We start from the raw sequence: 17,447 nt of genomic DNA on the forward strand, positions 1-17,447 counted from the left end.
GCAGGAACACACCTTAAAGTGTGTGAGTGTGGACACTGGGATTGGGGGATTGTGCGGTGCTGAGGTAGTAAGCACAAACAGCAATCACCAGAGCTTTTTCTCATTCAAGCAAACCTGCAATAACAAGAGGTTGCCAACCTTTTTATTAATTTATTTTTGCACTGTGGGCTGTTGGACATTTCAACATAATAGGACATGTACATTTATCCCCTTACCTCTTAAAACAGACTCAAACTTTTGATATATTTGTATTTTATTCATGTTGGCTAGCTAGTTGCAACTGTAAGAGGAACACAGTACAGGCAATGCGATGGACCGCTGACTCCTGTTGTGGGTGTGACAGGAAGGCAAGAGGAAAGACTGCTAAGTGAGAATCAGTGGGCTGCAGCATTACTGGCTGCTGTTTGGTTTTTACTCTCTACAATCCAAATCTGTCTGATTTATTGGAGGGTGTATTTCACTCTTTCTAAAACTTAGCAGATATATAGCAGAAAACGTCTCTTAGGAAGAATTGGTGATTTGAAATCTCTGAAGGCGTACGTTAGGGTCCGATCACCAGTGTGAACGTAAATTCTTCTACAACCTCAGTTACTTGCACATTTGAGTAGAATGGTGCTAAAAAGAAAAAATCATTTTTTGACAATTTGCCATGCTCATAAACCACAACACATTCTCCATGTGTCTGAACCGAGCTCGATCAAGGAGCAGATTACAGTTTCTCTCCACTGTGTATAAATAGCACATGTGGTAACACTTACCATGGTCTATTTATTTGAGGCATTTCCCTCCTTGCCCAGTGCAGCGTGCTCTCATTAGACCAGTTACCAGGCCTTCACATCCACATATATATTTTAAAATCCATTAATAGTTTGGAATATAGTCTGATGAGACTTCAGCTTGATGCCACCTGCCCTCATGTTAAAGCAGGTTTTAAACACACACACTGCAGCTGCTCCCAGTGACATGCAGGAGTAATTAAGCCCTGTTGGGCCAGCCAAACCCACTGTACAGTAAACAAACACTTAAACATACAGTCAGCTACACAAACACAACTGAATAAGCACTAACGTGATTTTCACAGATCACTCGCAGCAGAAAAGCCAATGTTGAAAACCCTGTAATTGTTTCTTCTGGTAATGGATATATACTGTATAATGTTTGCATAAAGCATGCAGAGAAGCACACAAGCCATAAACCTGGGCTGAAATGCACTATTATCATCCCTTGAATGTGCTCATCACAGGCCTCTACTTGCTGGGTGGACTTAGTCTGAGGTCTGTGGATCAGAGCACAGAGTTGGTGACTGTGGGGGTGGAGAGTCGGCCGTGATTGATGGTACTCCAGTGGCCCAACAAAAAAAAAAAAAGGTGTTCTCATCTTGCTTGCTTTGCTCAACCAACAATTTAAAACCAAAAGATATTAAATTAAGAATGACCAAAAAAAAAGCAACATTTTACATTTATAAACTGGAACTAGCAAATATTTGTCAACTTTGTTTGAAAAATGACTTGAACTTCTCCCCTCTGGACGGTGCTACAGCTCACTGTACGCCAAAACAGCCAGACACAAGGACAGTGTCTTCCCCCATGTCATCACCCTGATGAACATTGAACCAATAACCGTATTTGTTCTGTAACAGAACGGCAACCCTCAGTGTAAATATACTTTGTATACATCTATCTGGAAAAATGAACTCAAACTGTGTGTATGAATATATATTTTATAAGTACTTTATTTTTTATTTTCCTAATGCACATTCCTTTTTCTTGTTTGCTCATTCTTTTTCTTTTCTTGTTCTCTGTCTTATTTTGTTTACTCGTTACCTTATAAATGAACATTGTACATAAAGATATAACATAAAGCTGATTTTGATTAACATTCAGGTTTTCCTCCATTGAATTGGTGTGTCAAACATTACAGACTCTCTGTATTCTGTATTCATGACTGTGAATGCAGCGAGAGGCTGCTTTTTAGTCTTCTATGGTTTGCAAATGTTCAGACTGACAGGTCGACCAACTGATCTGATCAACTGGATGCTTTGCAAATTGACCTGTTAAGGTGATGCAAAGCAGCAGCTGCTCATTTTACTGCAGAGCCAATAAAATAAAACAACAGGAGCTTGAGCGGATTCAAATAGATGTGTGTCATCTATTGTGTGTCAGTGTGAACATTTTAACTTGTGGTTTTGACTCATCAAAGCCAGATGAACAGTGACTGTGTTCAACTATGATATGCTTTGCATGAAGCTTCTGGGCTGCCAGGCTTCCCTTTATGGGCACTGAAGTGCTTTATGTACCATTACTGACACGCTTTGCACGATTCACCATAAGTCATCACCTGATCTGAGCCTCAGATGCTTTCTGTTACGTTCTGTTAAAAGTTCCACTAATAATTTGCTATATTATTTGAAAGAACTGGCTTATTCCAACACACTCAAAGATGTTGGCAATGTCAGCATGTACAGCACATGTACCATAAATGTGTGTATGAGGGGAGTGAGTGAGTAAGAGGAACTGGGCAGGGGGCAGGCTGTGAAACATTTGTCACCTTCATGAAAAGGTTATTTTCACTGGTTGTGGTGTTCCTCAAAACACTGATATGACAGAGGTGAGACTGGACGCCTCAACACAGGCCAAGTTTAGGCATGCTGTTTGTTTTATGGTTTGTTTTATGATCAAACAAACATGTGCACTGTGGGCTAGAGTTGGTGCCAATTGTCACCAGCTTTCTCCTGCGCTGGGTTTGGCCAGAACTGACCCAAAATGAAGCCAATGGTTTTTGATGATTCTGAACTTGCGTCAGTAGTTTTCAGACTAATACGGTGGTTAGCATTGTCATGTGTGGTTAAGCAGAATGCTTTGAGTTCCTGCAGCACAGCTGTTTAACACAGTAGTTGGCTAAGTGAAAAACAAGGCCGGATCAGGTTGAGCAACTTTGTCAGCGTGGTGATGAGCTTAAAGCCAGTGTGTTGTGTTGTTTTATTCAACACATGGTATCAGGTTTAATAGTATTGTTCATGATACAAAGTTGTTTAGCCTTTAACTTAAAGTGGAAACTTTTAGAGCATCTATAGTGTACAGGTACTGACATCAGTGCGGAGGGATGTGCTGCTGCAGACCTGATCAGTGCAGTGACTCTTTGTGCACGAGGATCCGTCCGAACAATCACTTAAAGCACAGTTTAGCTAAGCTAAAGAAGGTTGTTGGAGCCTAAAAGCCTGAACAACACAAACAGCATTAGAATTATGTGTGACCCAGAGACAGGCAAAACTACATGGTTGTATACTGTATGTGTTTGAAAATAGTCCTTTGCTGTCAAAATATCTTAGCTGGTATTAAGATATTTCCTCAAAGTTAAATGAAATAATTGTTTGAATGGACTTAAGACAATTAGAGTCTAATACAGTTTTAAGTGATAATAGCTTTAGATTTATTTACAATGTAGACAGAGCTTATTTAGGGGCCAGGTTCAGTTAGAGTGTTCACTGCAGCAAAGGTAACAATGTGAATGTATTTACAATCATATGTAATTATGTGAATCTTAGATTCAAAAAAATTCTTTAACAGAAAAACTGGAGAACAAATACTGCCATTAAATGTACGCATTACCTATGTTTTTAATAAATGTAGTCAGTTTTTTTGATATGGTCAGAATTTGTAAGAGAAGCTTTATGTTTGAGTAGCAGCGTCGGTGACGACCACCTGGCAGCCGCATCCACACAGGCCTGCTCGTCTTCACTGCAGCAGCCATTTGTTTATCACTGAGTCTCTTTAGGTTTGTATTTTTAATCTCACATTCCTGAGGTTCCCACTCATTCCTATTCTCTCTGTCTCAAGTTTAAACAGAGTGTACTGAATGTGAGCTTGCACACTCACATACACATATATGCATGTACCTAACCACAAAAATGTAATGAGGGCAGCAAAGGGCTTCCTCCACTGCACTGCTTAAACATAACTGCTGATTAAAACTTCCACCATGCGCCCAAACAAGGTCTGGAAACAGGCCAGTTGTTTTTATGGCTTTTCCCTCTTTTGCACAAAGCCCAAAGATGATGCTGGAAGTTGTCTTGTCTAGCTGAGACAGACATTAGGACAACAGTACAAACATGGATGTTATGGTGTTAGAACATCCTCAGGCATGTCTTTAGCACCTCACCACAATGGCACAACTCATACCATCAGAAGAAAAGGCATTCATTGCGGATCAAGAGTAGCTCCACCCAGATAAAACAAACGTTCTCTAATGTGCAGCCAAATGCAAAACACACTACAGTGTCCTCAGAGATACCACTGATTCATAAATGAATGCCAGCACTCAAAAACTGACAACAAACAAAGGCTGGGAAATAAGGGCAAAGAGAAAGACCTGTAATTTACTGTAAACATGAAGCACTCCTCAAACTTTAGAAAACACGAAACATAATGTGATTATAGCTCTTCAACAAACAAACTGAGAGCTCAGATCACTGTGCAGCCTTTTTTCAGTTTGTTCCTCTTGCAGATGTGATCTCTAGATTCAGGACAAGATCACGAGAGCTGGCTTATCATCCTGAATCACAACAGTGCTGTGAACTGTGACGGGTCCACACAGACTGTAACTATTCATGCCCTTTTATGAGACTGTCGTGTCTCAAGGGAGCTCATATACCCAGCTACTATATACAGTACGTTACTTTTGAACTTAAAATAACCTTTTTGTGCACATTGTAATAACTTGATTTCCATGAAGTTCACCTTTTACACAGCAGCCCCAACTGAACCACCTGAAGTTCATTCTATAGCTAAATACTGTATGTCATGATGTTAAAGGCTAAGGCCAATGATTTTGTTCTGACTCTTCCTTACTTCAGAGACTGTACAAAGTAGTGGCCATGGATGCATCCTTTGTGCTTCAAATCAGCTTTCTCAAATAAAAGTCTGGCTCTTTCTTTTGTTGCATAAATAGCTCCTGCCAGCTATTTTAACAATGCGGATTGTCTGTTTGGGCTGTAGAATTTACAACAGTTGTAGCTCTGCTCGAATGATGTCAGCACATCACAGCACGTCACACTTGTAACCAAGTCCAAACAGAAAAAAACAAATATGCATCATTCCTGCACAATCTCACATTCACAGATCACCCAGCTCACTCATATGGCATGTAAAGGCTTCTCATTGTGACACACATTCTCACACACACCCTTGTCTGATCCGTGAAATAAAAGTGAACAGGCAGTGAGAGGCACTCGTTTTCCTGGGTGGAGCCATATTTGGATATCTGAATTTATCAAACTACTAACAATGTGAACGTTACACTCATCACAGTTTTCAATATATAATCTGAATGCCAGTAATTTAACAATAACAGGGACCTTTGTGACCACTGTGTGTGCTTGGTTACCATTGTTACTGTGCCTGATACAGTCCTGCAGCACAGCGTGCCACTTCTTCTGCTCCTTCTCTGTCATCACACTGAAGTAGTGGTGGTGGGCGTATGGGTGCCACAGGATGAGGGGGAACTGGGTCACAGACCTGACAAAGGGATCGCTGCCTGCTTTGCCCTTGATACCTAAAAGTCACATGACAGAATGCAAAAACAGATGTTCTAGACAGTGCTTCTCAGACAATAAGGACAAATAATAGTGTTAGCAAAGCAGGAACACTATACTCAGAGCATTATCATCACCAAAACAAGCTGAATTTGATCCTGATGAATACATCTGGCCAAGAGAGAAATGTGCTGAAGCAGCAGGAAAACAAAGAGAAAAGGCCAAGTGATTCTGCTTATAATTTGGTTAAACATAAACAGGTCAAAAGTCACCCAACTTATACTACCGACATCAGTACACAGTTGATGACAATATGGTAACTGAATACAAAATCACACATAAGGTAGTCTAATGTCTAATGCACTGGAATGTGCTCCCCTGTTAGGCATTTAATCTGATGAACTATTACTCATTTTGTTTTGTTAGAGTTATTAGCCATTTTTACCTGTCCCAAGGAGGTCATGTTTTGGTTGTGTGTGTGTGTGTGAGTTTGTTTGTTGTCCTGCAAGAATTTGGACAAATGGCTGTATGGATCATCAGCATACTTGGTACAGACATTGGTGGGGGCTCTAGAACCCTAGCAGTGATTAGATTTCAGCTGAAAAAGGTCAAGGTCACACTAAAAGAAAAACAAAATCAAAAATCCCATCTTTAACATGGAACAAAATTTTTAAAAAATCGTATCTCTGTCAAAAGTTATCAAAATCCTTTGAAATTTAGCACATATGTAAGGTGGCAATGTCTATCAGCAGACCAAATCTAGATCTGATCTGGATTCTGGATCTGATAGCCATTTAAATTTAACATTGAAACCCCCATTTAATGCATATTTTTGCCATAGCTTGGCCTATAATGAAGATAGAATCCTGAAATGTTCATGTAAGATGCACAGTAACACTGCTTATCATGCCCTAAAAGGAGATGATCCAGATCAAGGATTTTACAACACCTTTTGTGTTGTTCTGGATCTCCTGTTCCACCCATTTGCATGGGTGAATGTTGTGTCTTGGCGGAGGTACACGTGCTCTCTGAGTGCTCCTGTTACCCATGTTTTGTCATTTGTACATGATGTATATTTTCAGTGTTGTCTCTGTTCTTTTCCTACCTGGCAGGCTGGCATCAATCAGCTCTATGTACTCCTCCAGTGACGTCAGGGCCTTGTACCCCGCACATTCGATGGTTACTTTTGGGTGCAGTCCCCTATTGTGTGCCTGTTCGAGAGATGGCAAGTTGTTTTAATGCAGATGGACAAAGGAGCACAAATGACTGAATAGGAAAGTATTCAAGTAAGAAGTTCACTCACTATTTTGGTCTCATAGAGGTGTAGATTGTAGCTGTTTGGTACAGATACAAAACGATTCCTCCACTTCTGATTCTCTTCCAGGTACTGAAACAGACTGCCTGAGAAGATTGACCTACCAGCCAGAGGGTCCTGGAAAATCAAATACACTGGAATAGCAGAGGTGCTTGTGTTTGATGGCAGAGTGGATGTAAAGTGACAGGGTCCCATAATTACTGTACGTCAAAGTCAAGCAGAAAGAGAGTGATGGTCACTCATAGTACTGCATGAACTAAACCACATGCTAACAATACAAATGGTTTTTATTCATTTTCACCCACATTGCTCACAAGGCTGTTATCACCTTCAACAGTTTTCACTTGCTATTTATGTAGTTTTGCACCTAAAAGTTTGGTTCACTTATGTAAGAACACATGGATCACCACAGAAACATAGAGCGGCTAAACTACAGCGTTCCTGGTGCAAAAGTCATATTTACGTTACAAATTTCTGACAAACTTTTGTATTATTGTATATTTTAGTCTGATATTTTTAAATCGTCAGTCAAAGGAGCAATAGTGATTGTGATCACTAGTTGCTTTTGATTACGCATTGTCCTTTGACAGTAGGTGACAAAAGCTGTGACTAGTTGCTCCTTTGACAGTAGGTGACAAAAGCTGTGCAGTCCTGTAAACAAGATCAGGTCTTTCCTTTCATCAGCTGATCTAGAAAATCCATGCTTTTATCCCCTCAAATCTGAACTACTGCAACACTCTTTATTCTGGTATTAGCAAGCAAAACATCCAAAGAGTACAGCTGACACAAAACGCTGCTGCTTTTAACACATTCTAAAGGTGTTCCTTCATCAACACAGCTCAGCCCTGCCGAGCCGAGGCGTGCTGAGGTGCTCCTGAGTCAGCACGGTTTTGTTTCTGCTGCACCATAGAGTAAAATACATTGTTTATCTTCTGCATCTTGATCATGGGGGTGCAGCTTAGAAGTGACACATAACTGAGTTTCAGTGTGGTGGTGCTAATTTGTATCATGGAGCTTTTGGTGGTAGGCGCCATTTTAACCCAGAAAAACAAGTGGGAGATTCAATTTTCAAATCTTTCTTCAGTGAAATTAGGAATAAAAGTTACTGCTGAATGTGTAAGGACTTTCCCTCAGTGCAACATTTCAGCCAATCATGTGTCTCAATGAGCCGGCTCTGTTGAAGGCGCAGCTCCCTGGCTTGGAACCTGAGTCAGCATGATTACCCCCTGCTGCTAGGAACAGAAGGCCAACCCATGGGCTGTAGCACAAACCTAGTGTTCTCTTATAAATCTCTTCTTAAAACTCACTTTTATCACATGACCATGTGTTTTACTGTTTAAATTGATTAAGCTTTAAACTTATGCTCTTTACTTTAATAATTTTATTCTATGTTTTTAGTATAAAGCACTTTGTGTTTGGAAAGGTGCTCTATAGATAATGTTATTATTATCATTGTGCGTATACAGTATGTGTATGTGTTTGCATGGTGTTGGTTTGGTTTCTGTCAGCACACACAAGCAGCTGCTTCCACATATAGACTGTTCATGTGTGAAATGTGATCCACTTTCCCCTCAGTGATTCAAAAACATGGACAAAAGTGGGACCTTCAGTACATTCTCTAACCAAAAAGATGAAAAACCAGAGCTGGAACAGAAGGCTCTGTCTCTGATAATGCACCGGAGCTCATTCATGCATTCTGTATAGAATCAAGCTTTGTCAGCCAAACAAAGCCCACATTCAGTTTACACTGGACACAAATAACCGTCTGAATTTGTTCTACTTATCTTGTAAAGGTTACAGAAAGTACACAGAGGATGCTATAAGACCTTTTATGCATATATTGATAATTAGTCAACTTTTTCACTGCTCTATTTGTAAATAACGTCAGGGCAAACACACAAATCCTGTATGACAGTAGGATTTGTCCCTAACAATGATATGTACTGATATACAGTGGAAGTTTAAATTTAAAGAATAATTGGGTTTTTTTACAATTTGGCACTTATGTTCTGATCGTTGCTGTAGGTAATAATAACATTGAAAGACATTTACATTGTGTTCCCAGAACTCAGAAATGACTCGCTGCTTGAGTGCAGTGTTTTCATAATCAATACAAATATTGGCCAAACCTACAACAGTGTGACCCCAGTTGGAATTATCTTTTAATATCTAATTTAGGTGTGGCATTTAAGATGTCACAACAAATGTGTTACATAAATTACAAAGATATTTTTGATATATTATTGTTATTCCAGTCACAGTTAGAAAAACAGTTTGTTGATGTCTTTTATCATTCTATCCAGCGAGCAGGATCGAACATCTGTTTTACAACAAACAGTGGACTTGCCTTTCTGTGAAGCAGCTGTGACTGCGTCCCTCCTCCTCCTTCTATCTCAAAGCGAACACTGTTGAAGAGCGCGACCGCGTACTGCTGCTTGTACAGGTTGCTGAACTCCTTCATCACACATCTGGTGTGAGCTGCAGGAGTACAGGGAGACAGACGCATCAGGAAGAGATCAGGAAACAGTCAGACAAACTCATTTTCACACGACTAACGTGAACTCTCTTTCTATTGCAAGACGGATATTATTTTTATAGTTCTCTTTAGCACGGTAATGTTATACGTTTGTAAGTGAGAAATCCACCCAGTTATAAAGACAGGCTTGAAAAGTTTGGTGATTTCTGTCATTTCTCTTATTTTAATTGCAGTTTTTTGGGGGGCGTGTTTTTCAGAATTGTTAAATACTAACCAAATGTAAATGGGGTGCAGTGTATCTCATGTGAAGGTGTACTGTCTTTTTAATACAAAAGCCATAACCTTCACTGCTGCTATCAGCACTTTACGAAAAGTGCCTTATCATAAAACGTAAAATTAACATTTTCAACGGAGCTTAACAAAGCCATATAGAGATGTCAGAAAGTTCTCTGACACAATTGCTTTTTTAAATATCTGCATCTGTTACAAACCCAGAACTGAACTTTATTTCTTATTTGTAATAACTCATTTACAGAAGCTTTTGTTGCATCACTCCAAACTGTGGTCAGGTGTGTCCTGTTTGCTTTCATTCTTCTTGAGATGTGTCTAGAACTTGACTGGTCTGTGGCAAACTGAACTGAGTGGATATAAGGTCTGTGTTATAAGGTCTCACTTTTCGCTCTGCAAAAAACACAAGACGCAAAATCCAAGAACCTTGCTGCAAACCTCCACCATAAAACTATATTAGAGATGGATCAAAACCATTTCCAAAGTTTTGAGTGTTCCCAGGACTCTTCCAAGAATTGACTGTTGGGCCAAACCGAGTAACGGGACAAGAAGGGCCTCGGTCAGGGAGGTGACCAGGAACCCAGCAGTCACTCTGACAGAGCTTCAGAAGTCCTTTACAGAGATGAGGCCTGAAGGACAAACATCTCAAATGAAGAAAGAATGAATACAGCCAAATACAAAAAGGTCCTTGAAGAAAGCCCAGTCAGGCACAAAACTTAGATGTAAACCCCACAGAACATCTGTGGAGAGACCTGAAGTTGTCACTTCATAGCCACTTCCCATCCAGTCTGATGGAGCTTGAGAAGATCTGCTGCCAGGGATAAACTGCCCAAATCCCAGCATGCAAAGCTTGGAGAGACTTACCCAAGAAGACTCGAAGCTTGCTGCCAAACAGGCTTCTGTAAAATACTGATTCAAGGGTCTGAATACTCTGGTAAATGAAAGATTTCAGTTTCTGCTCTTTAATACATTTTCTGAAAACATGCTCACTTCATTTATCACTGTAATGATCAGTTTTATTCTTACAGCTCTAAGTAGAATTATATACACACTATTCTTACAAAGTGTAAGAATAGTGTGTATATAATTCTACTTGTAGCCCAGGTTTTGGGCAACAAAGAAATCCGCCAGTGGGGATCAGTTACATTGAATCATTGCTGCCTTGTATGGCACAGATCTTATCCACTGCTTGACTCAGCATTTCTTTTCCGCTACTAAGCAGCATCCTAACAAAGAGTCTAAGACCTTGAAGGAAGGGGCATTTCCCATGTTCCAGTGCTGGAAAAAGAGGCAGTTTGTGAGCTGATTTGGTGTGTTTGGCTCAGTCAGCAGCAAACAGTGTTGACTATGATCTGTTTATGGAAGGGATAACACAGGAAGGAGGGACTAGGCCTGCAGTGGGAGAGCAGGAAGGAAAGGGCTGACAGGACAGGATAGACAGGGAGAGAATGTGGAGGGGACAGGGATACAAAATCACAATAAAAACACATCGTGTCATACAGTACTAGGAGGAGGTGGATGGACAGGTTAAAGGATTTAAATGATGACTGAGAGACTGAAGCTGATCCTGTGTAAATTTCTACTATGTGCAGTAAGTGCTGGTTAACAGGGCCTCTATTTAAAGTGTGAATAGAGTCGATACTTTCCACTGGTCGTCTTGCTATGCCAAAGTCAGCAAACTGGGAAACTGTACGTGTACAGCCATTTAAATGCTTGGAAACTGGAATTTGGGCGCAAAGACCACATTATAAAACACACACTGAATCGTCTGTTTCGACCTGTACAGGCATGCCTGAATGTTTTATATTCCTCCATCTAACAGCCACTTGTTTTCTGTTTGCTTTTGGTGTACAATGGAGAAAACCGACTTATCAAAACACTCTATCAGTGAGACGGTTCCCCCACCTTAACTGACAAATACCTGAAATCCCAGATTCATGCCAACATAGTCAACCCATAGAAGGGATCCAGAGGCTTGACAACAGGCAACAGGTGTGAAAAGGAGCAGTTCCTAAAGGTGAATTTTTCTCATGTGATTACAAACTAGCTTAAAATTAGATAACGATTAAGCAGGGGTCATGTCATTACACTGTAATGGGGATGTATACCAAATAAATGTTTACAGTGCACCAAGTACTTGTTGAGATATTTCAGTAAAAAAAAACAAAAATGTCACCACTTTACAACACTGTGACTTCGCTGTTAATTCTGCTAAACTGATAAGTCAAAGCTGTTGAGAAAACCTATTAATATAAGCTCCAATATATTAAAATTCAATATATCACAATACAAAAGCATCTCAATATGTATCATTTTATCTAGCGACATATATCATGTGGTCCCATACATCAGTAACTTCATGGTTTTTGTAAATTAGATAGCCTAATAGAACATAAGTCAATATATCTGGTTGCTCGCTTTATAATCAAGCCAGAACGGGGGAAAAGGAATAAAGTAAAATTATTCCACAGCTAGTCATACATTGTTGTCATAGATTTTTTTTTTTTTGTTGTATCGTGACTGAATCGAAACGTACACACTATATCATGCATGAAATTGTATTGAAAAAAGTCACATCATCCTACAGATCAGTCATTTTCATTTCGTTTAAATCACATAGAAAGAAGGCACATTATGAATACCTGAGGAATTGTTTCCAAGCCAGGTTAACTTTCAGATTTGCTTAAAGACTCTTTGTCTGGCCCCTAATATGAGGCACTAAGTGTCCACATTAGGAATGGGTCAGGATGGGCCAAAGGCTCCCACTGTTCTCTCAGCACTCTTTAAACTCATGTCTTATTATAATAAGACCACACAGTTATGATTTGCATTTTGATATGTGTATACTGTGAGTGTGTTTGCTTATTGTGTCTCATGAGGGAGGAGATCGTTTTGTGAGAATGTGATTAAGCAGCGAGGATGAAAGAAAAACCTTTGCTGGAAGTTCACACTCCAAACAAGACTCCTGATGATGAAACGCTGACTAAGCCTCACACACACGCACATAAACATACACACCCACCCATGCACACACAAACGTACACTCTTCAAAGCAACACTATTATCCACTTGTAACTTGCTACACATCTGTTCATGCTTACATAGATGCAGAGAAGACCACAGGTGATCTACAGAGAGGTGGGTACAGTGACGCGGAGGGAGGATGTGTGACAGTCAGAACCTTCAGCTGTTGATCATGTGACATGTTTCTACTTGCTTCATCTCTGCAGCTTCACTTGTTACCATCTCATCTCCCTCCTCCTCTCCCCTCCTCTGTTTCTTCACCTTCATCTTCTTCACCACCATAATTGCAATTTTAAACTGATTTCCTAAAGAAAACAAACTTTTCTGTTTTCAGCCTCTGTACTGCTCCTCTGCTTCCCTCTGCTCTCATGCCTTTCTTAAACAGTCCCACAGACCCGCACGAGTCACAGCGGCAGGCTGGAGCAATCCAGGACTTAAATAGCAGTCAGCCCCAAGCTTATACAAACATACTCCCCTTTGGGAAACCTAGTTATTATCTCTGAGAAATAGGTCTGCAGCACAGTTGGGACTCTCTGAGTGGAGTAAAGCAACAGTGCACTGGTATAAATGAAAAGCTTTGTCCTGGAATGAAGCAGAGAGAGTGTGACACTTTGTATGAGGAATCAGCTCATTGCCAGCACCATGAAAAGGAAAAGCTGTCTTCAGGTGTCACTTCAGCGATTGATCTCAAACACATAAGCACAAGGTTCTCAAAAAGAATTTAAAAAATCACAGTTTGATCACTTCTCAGACTGGGTATTTGGGAAAATGAATTTAAGACTTTAAGGACCTGTAGATAATCTGTAAAAAGTAAATACAGAAAGCCAAGTCATGTAGGCTACTCTGCAGTAGCAGTGTGATTATACCTATATCCTGGAGGATATAATAACTCAATAAAGTTGTTACAAACGTTTATGAAAATTCCAGCGCTGTTGTGGATGTGAATAAAACGACTTCTAAACAACTTCAGTCTAGAAATGGTCTGTTTCACCTTCAGTGGCAGCTCAGACGCTTCTTACCTGTAATCATCTCCCGCCTCCTCTCATCCAGGTGAGAGGAAACCACGTCCCCCATGGTTACAAGAAAGCCTAACAGATCTTTAAAATGTCTGAGTTCGTTACAAGTTCTCCAGGTTAAAAAAAAAGAGGCCCTGGTGATATTTCCAGCAGTCTTAAATATCCGAGCAGAGTCGCTAGAGGAAAAGCGTCAACGCGGATCTGGCGCTGCTCCGTGTCCTCTGTCCCTCTCTGTTTACCGGAGGAAGAGGAGAAGGACTGAGGCGAGGTGACAACTCCCCACCAGTGTGTAGGAGGTGAACACAGGTCTGGCTCACAGTGGTAGGACGCACCCTCTGGAAGTCATCACTGGTCCAACGTGTTCAGTCGGCCCTGCCAAGGGTGTGGCCAGAACCAGGAGCCTCACTGCGCACTGTGTGCGGCAGCTCTGTTGTTCTCTGTGCAGTTTATTTGGCGTTAAATGTGAAACTTATTAACGTTTAAAACACCAATTTGATGTGTTGAAAAATCATTCCTTTAACGACCTGGCCTATTTTGAAATGCGTTCCCACTGTTCATTTAATTCACTGAACTTTAATTACTGGGAGGCCAAAGTGAGCTGACTTCTAGTGGTTCTGGCCTGTGAGTGGATAAAGTTTTTCCATGATGCCCAGTGTTGGCGTTTCCTACATAAAGATACCTTCTGCCCCCTTGTGGAAAGAGAGTTTCTTCACTGTCTAATACTGAAACGCGCCTGTGTCCACTGCAGGCAACTGCACGCACCGTGCTCACAGACCACCTGTAATACAAATTCACTTATTTCCCCCCTTCTTTAGATAATAAGTTATGATGACACAGCAGATAGGTGTGAAGTATCTCTGCCTTGAATGGGAAAACATACATTAGTTTCACTGACAGTCCAATTCCATGTAAAAGCCACCAACACACTCTCTTTGAAGACCAAACACTGGGTTCTGGAAACGGACTTCTGAGTTTGTTGACTAGAGGTGATTAAAACAAGCTCCAGCTTTATCTCCACCCATTAAATCCCTACCATTTTATTATTCAGACATCATAAATGCAGGCTTTGTTATGGCTTAGGACTGAAGAAATATGACTAATAACTTTAAATGCCAGAGGACACGAATAACAGTCGCTGTAACCGTCTCGGTGTCTCAGATTGTTTTTCTTGTGTTTGGTAAATGCTGATAATGTTTTAAGAACAAGGAATAGGTTGTCAGTGAAATGCATTGATTATGCTAATCCAGAACAGCGGTAGTAAATAACTGCTAGGCTTCAGATGCCGGCCCCCCCCGCCGATAAGGGGCAGATGCGGAGGGATACGCAGTGACGTTTCCAAGCGGAGGCTCCTCCGCATGATGCGAGGTGAACGCAGAGAGGAGGGAGTCATCAGAGGGTGATCAATCGGTCTAACACTCAGCAGCATCATGGCACCCATCGGATTAAAGGCGGTGGTCGGCGAAAGTAAGATAAGACTTTTTCTTCTTGTTATAAATTTGTCCTAGAAATTGAAAGAGATCCTCCTCTGCGCTCTGTGCAACTGCGGCAGGTTGTGTGTTTTTGCAGCTTGCGGATGGCTGCTAGTTCATGTAGGTGATGGTGGTGATGATGAAGATGGTGCTGTTGATGCTCCATCGTATTGTATTATAAAGCACAGCCGTGTGGTGATGGAGCTGTGGATAAGCTGCAGAGGCTGTTCGTCTCACCGGGCTCCTGTGGGGCAGACGCGCAGTTGTATTTCATGTGGCGGAGATTTGAAAATGGCTTTAACAAGAGGTGATTAGCCCACTGATAGAAGGTGTAGCCATCCTTTTCGACAAGGATGCGGAAAGCCTGGAGGCAAATATAGCCCACGTACGCCCTTTTAGCCTCAATCACCGTTTATGTCAGGAGTAATCTGCGCGGCGTTTGAACGGTATCACAAACGAGTTTTCACGAATGTTAGGCAAGAAGATGCTGCAGACAGTTGCTTCTTGGCTGGCTAATTACAGAAAATAATGTATTGCAGTGCTGTTAGTTATAACACTCCCCATCCGTGGGATTCCCTGATCTCAGCAGTGCCTCACCCCACCGATGGAGCACGAATCCGTTGCGTAAAACACCCTTTCTCAGCCGGAGCGCTTCAGAGCTGAAGCCCTCTGTTTCACATGAATGGCGCATTGTGTCCCAGGCGAGAAAGTTGCCTAAAAAAGGCCGCTACCCGAGAAATTCCACAGAATCTGGACATAAGATCGATCATCATTAGCCACCGATCAAACCCAATGTGTAATCCTGTAGGACGGTGTAGACTCGACTGATCAGTATCAGATTTTGTCATTTAGACTCGTTTGTTTCAGCCGACGCTCAAGTAGTTTCGGTGTGAGTTGCTGATGCAGGCCTGAACATGGAGACACAAGTCGATTCTGCTCAGCAAATGCAACTGGGTACAAGTGGTGGTCCTGTAATGTCAGACAGGCCTGTGTAGTAAAGACGCATAGGCCACATCACGTGAAGTCAGTTACTCTATCTAGTGTACCACGAATGTTTCCTGTCATTTCCTGGATCGCTGGATCTTTGCACGTCTTACATAACTGTCTTGGGCAACACTTACAGTATCTGTTGTTCAGCTTAGTGATTTGGTTTCTCCAGTTCACAACCACACGGTCGCTCCGTTGTAAATTCACATTCTCTGGCAGCAAGATCGCTGGATCTTTGCACGTCTTACATGAGGGTGAAAAGGTTTGTGCTTTGGCTGGGAATCAGACCTCCCACATGGAGCAGGAGTTGAGACAAAGCCACCACCGATTGCTGCAAACATCAAAATGTAAAATCACTTTGAAACCACAGTACAATATAGTATTATATAATAATATAATAGTAATATCCTACATACTGTAAACAAGTTTATATATACAGTGATCAGATTTATGTGCAATACACTGGACTGTTTCACTGTTATTAAAAAACCTTGACACATATCAACTTAAAACTTTATTAACATTTTAATGAATGTCCTTGGAGTCATTGGTTTTAACACTGGAGTTGTGTAAATCAGTACCATGACATGATTATACCATATTCATTCACTAGTACTGTTGAATTATCAGCCAGCCTTGGTGTGGACTTGGACCAGATTTTTGGATTGATGAATGACAGTTAGCCCAGTGCTATAGTGTGGTTTGTATTAGAGTGGTGGAGGTGGTGGGGGCAGAGAGGGAGGGCAGCGCCATCATGGGTCCTCTCTGCAGCAGTGGATATAGCAGCCAGGATGAAGGAGGGGGATGGGTAGAGAGCAGAGCTTCACCCTCCCCTTTCACGACTGTATATGAGCATCAGTCTCGGAGGGTCAGAGAAGGAAAATAAGCCTGATTGACGAGGCTGTTATCAGTCAGGGGCAGCCTGAGCTGGTAGACAGGCTGCTTAAAAATGAAAACAGAGGGAACACAGCAATGAAAACCTATAGTGGTTAAAAAGAAGCAATATTACGTGGTTGACGCTCTCACAGCGTGGTGCAGATAGGGCTGTCGTACTGCATGTCACTATGTTGTCCAGGTGTATGAGTTAGTAAGTGACTTTATGTCTGGGTAGACAATGAACCATGTGCTAATGTTCTGTCATTCATCCACTGATTTAGACGTAATACAATTTTCTATTGTGATATTAATACCACAGTGGATTTTCTGTAAAAATAATTGACTGTTTATCGATCGATTGATAGGTGTTGGCTATTCATTCATTCATTCATTTTCCTCCGCTTATCCGGGACTGGGTCGCGGGGGCAGCAGTCTAAGCAAAGATGCCCAGACTTCCCTCTCTCCA

General features: G+C 41.3%; 2 protein-coding genes across 2 annotated transcripts in view; one reads left to right on the top strand and one right to left on the bottom strand.

Moving 5' to 3' along the window:
* The window catches only part of niban2a (niban apoptosis regulator 2a), a 27,038-nt gene extending 12,893 nt beyond the window's left edge, over positions 1–14,145 (bottom strand). Inside the window, exons 1-5 of the mRNA XM_020615112.1 lie at positions 13,653–14,145; positions 9,193–9,323; positions 6,834–6,962; positions 6,636–6,741; positions 5,383–5,550 (exon numbers count right to left, since the gene is read on the bottom strand). Of these exons, the coding sequence (XP_020470768.1) occupies positions 5,383–5,550; positions 6,636–6,741; positions 6,834–6,962; positions 9,193–9,323; positions 13,653–13,707 (589 nt within the window). The 5' untranslated portion in view covers positions 13,708–14,145. The remainder of the gene's footprint in view (positions 1–5,382; positions 5,551–6,635; positions 6,742–6,833; positions 6,963–9,192; positions 9,324–13,652) is intronic.
* An 844-nt stretch (positions 14,146–14,989) lies between these two features.
* stxbp1a (syntaxin binding protein 1a) overlaps positions 14,990–17,447 on the top strand; it is a 30,632-nt gene continuing 28,174 nt past the window's right edge. The window contains exon 1 of the mRNA XM_020615127.1: positions 14,990–15,113. Coding sequence (XP_020470783.1) covers positions 15,077–15,113 — 37 coding nt within the window. The 5' untranslated portion in view covers positions 14,990–15,076. The remainder of the gene's footprint in view (positions 15,114–17,447) is intronic.

Source organism: Monopterus albus, unplaced genomic scaffold (genome assembly GCF_001952655.1).
Source record: "Monopterus albus unplaced genomic scaffold, M_albus_1.0 scaffold158.1, whole genome shotgun sequence".
NCBI lineage: Eukaryota > Metazoa > Chordata > Actinopteri > Synbranchiformes > Synbranchidae > Monopterus > Monopterus albus.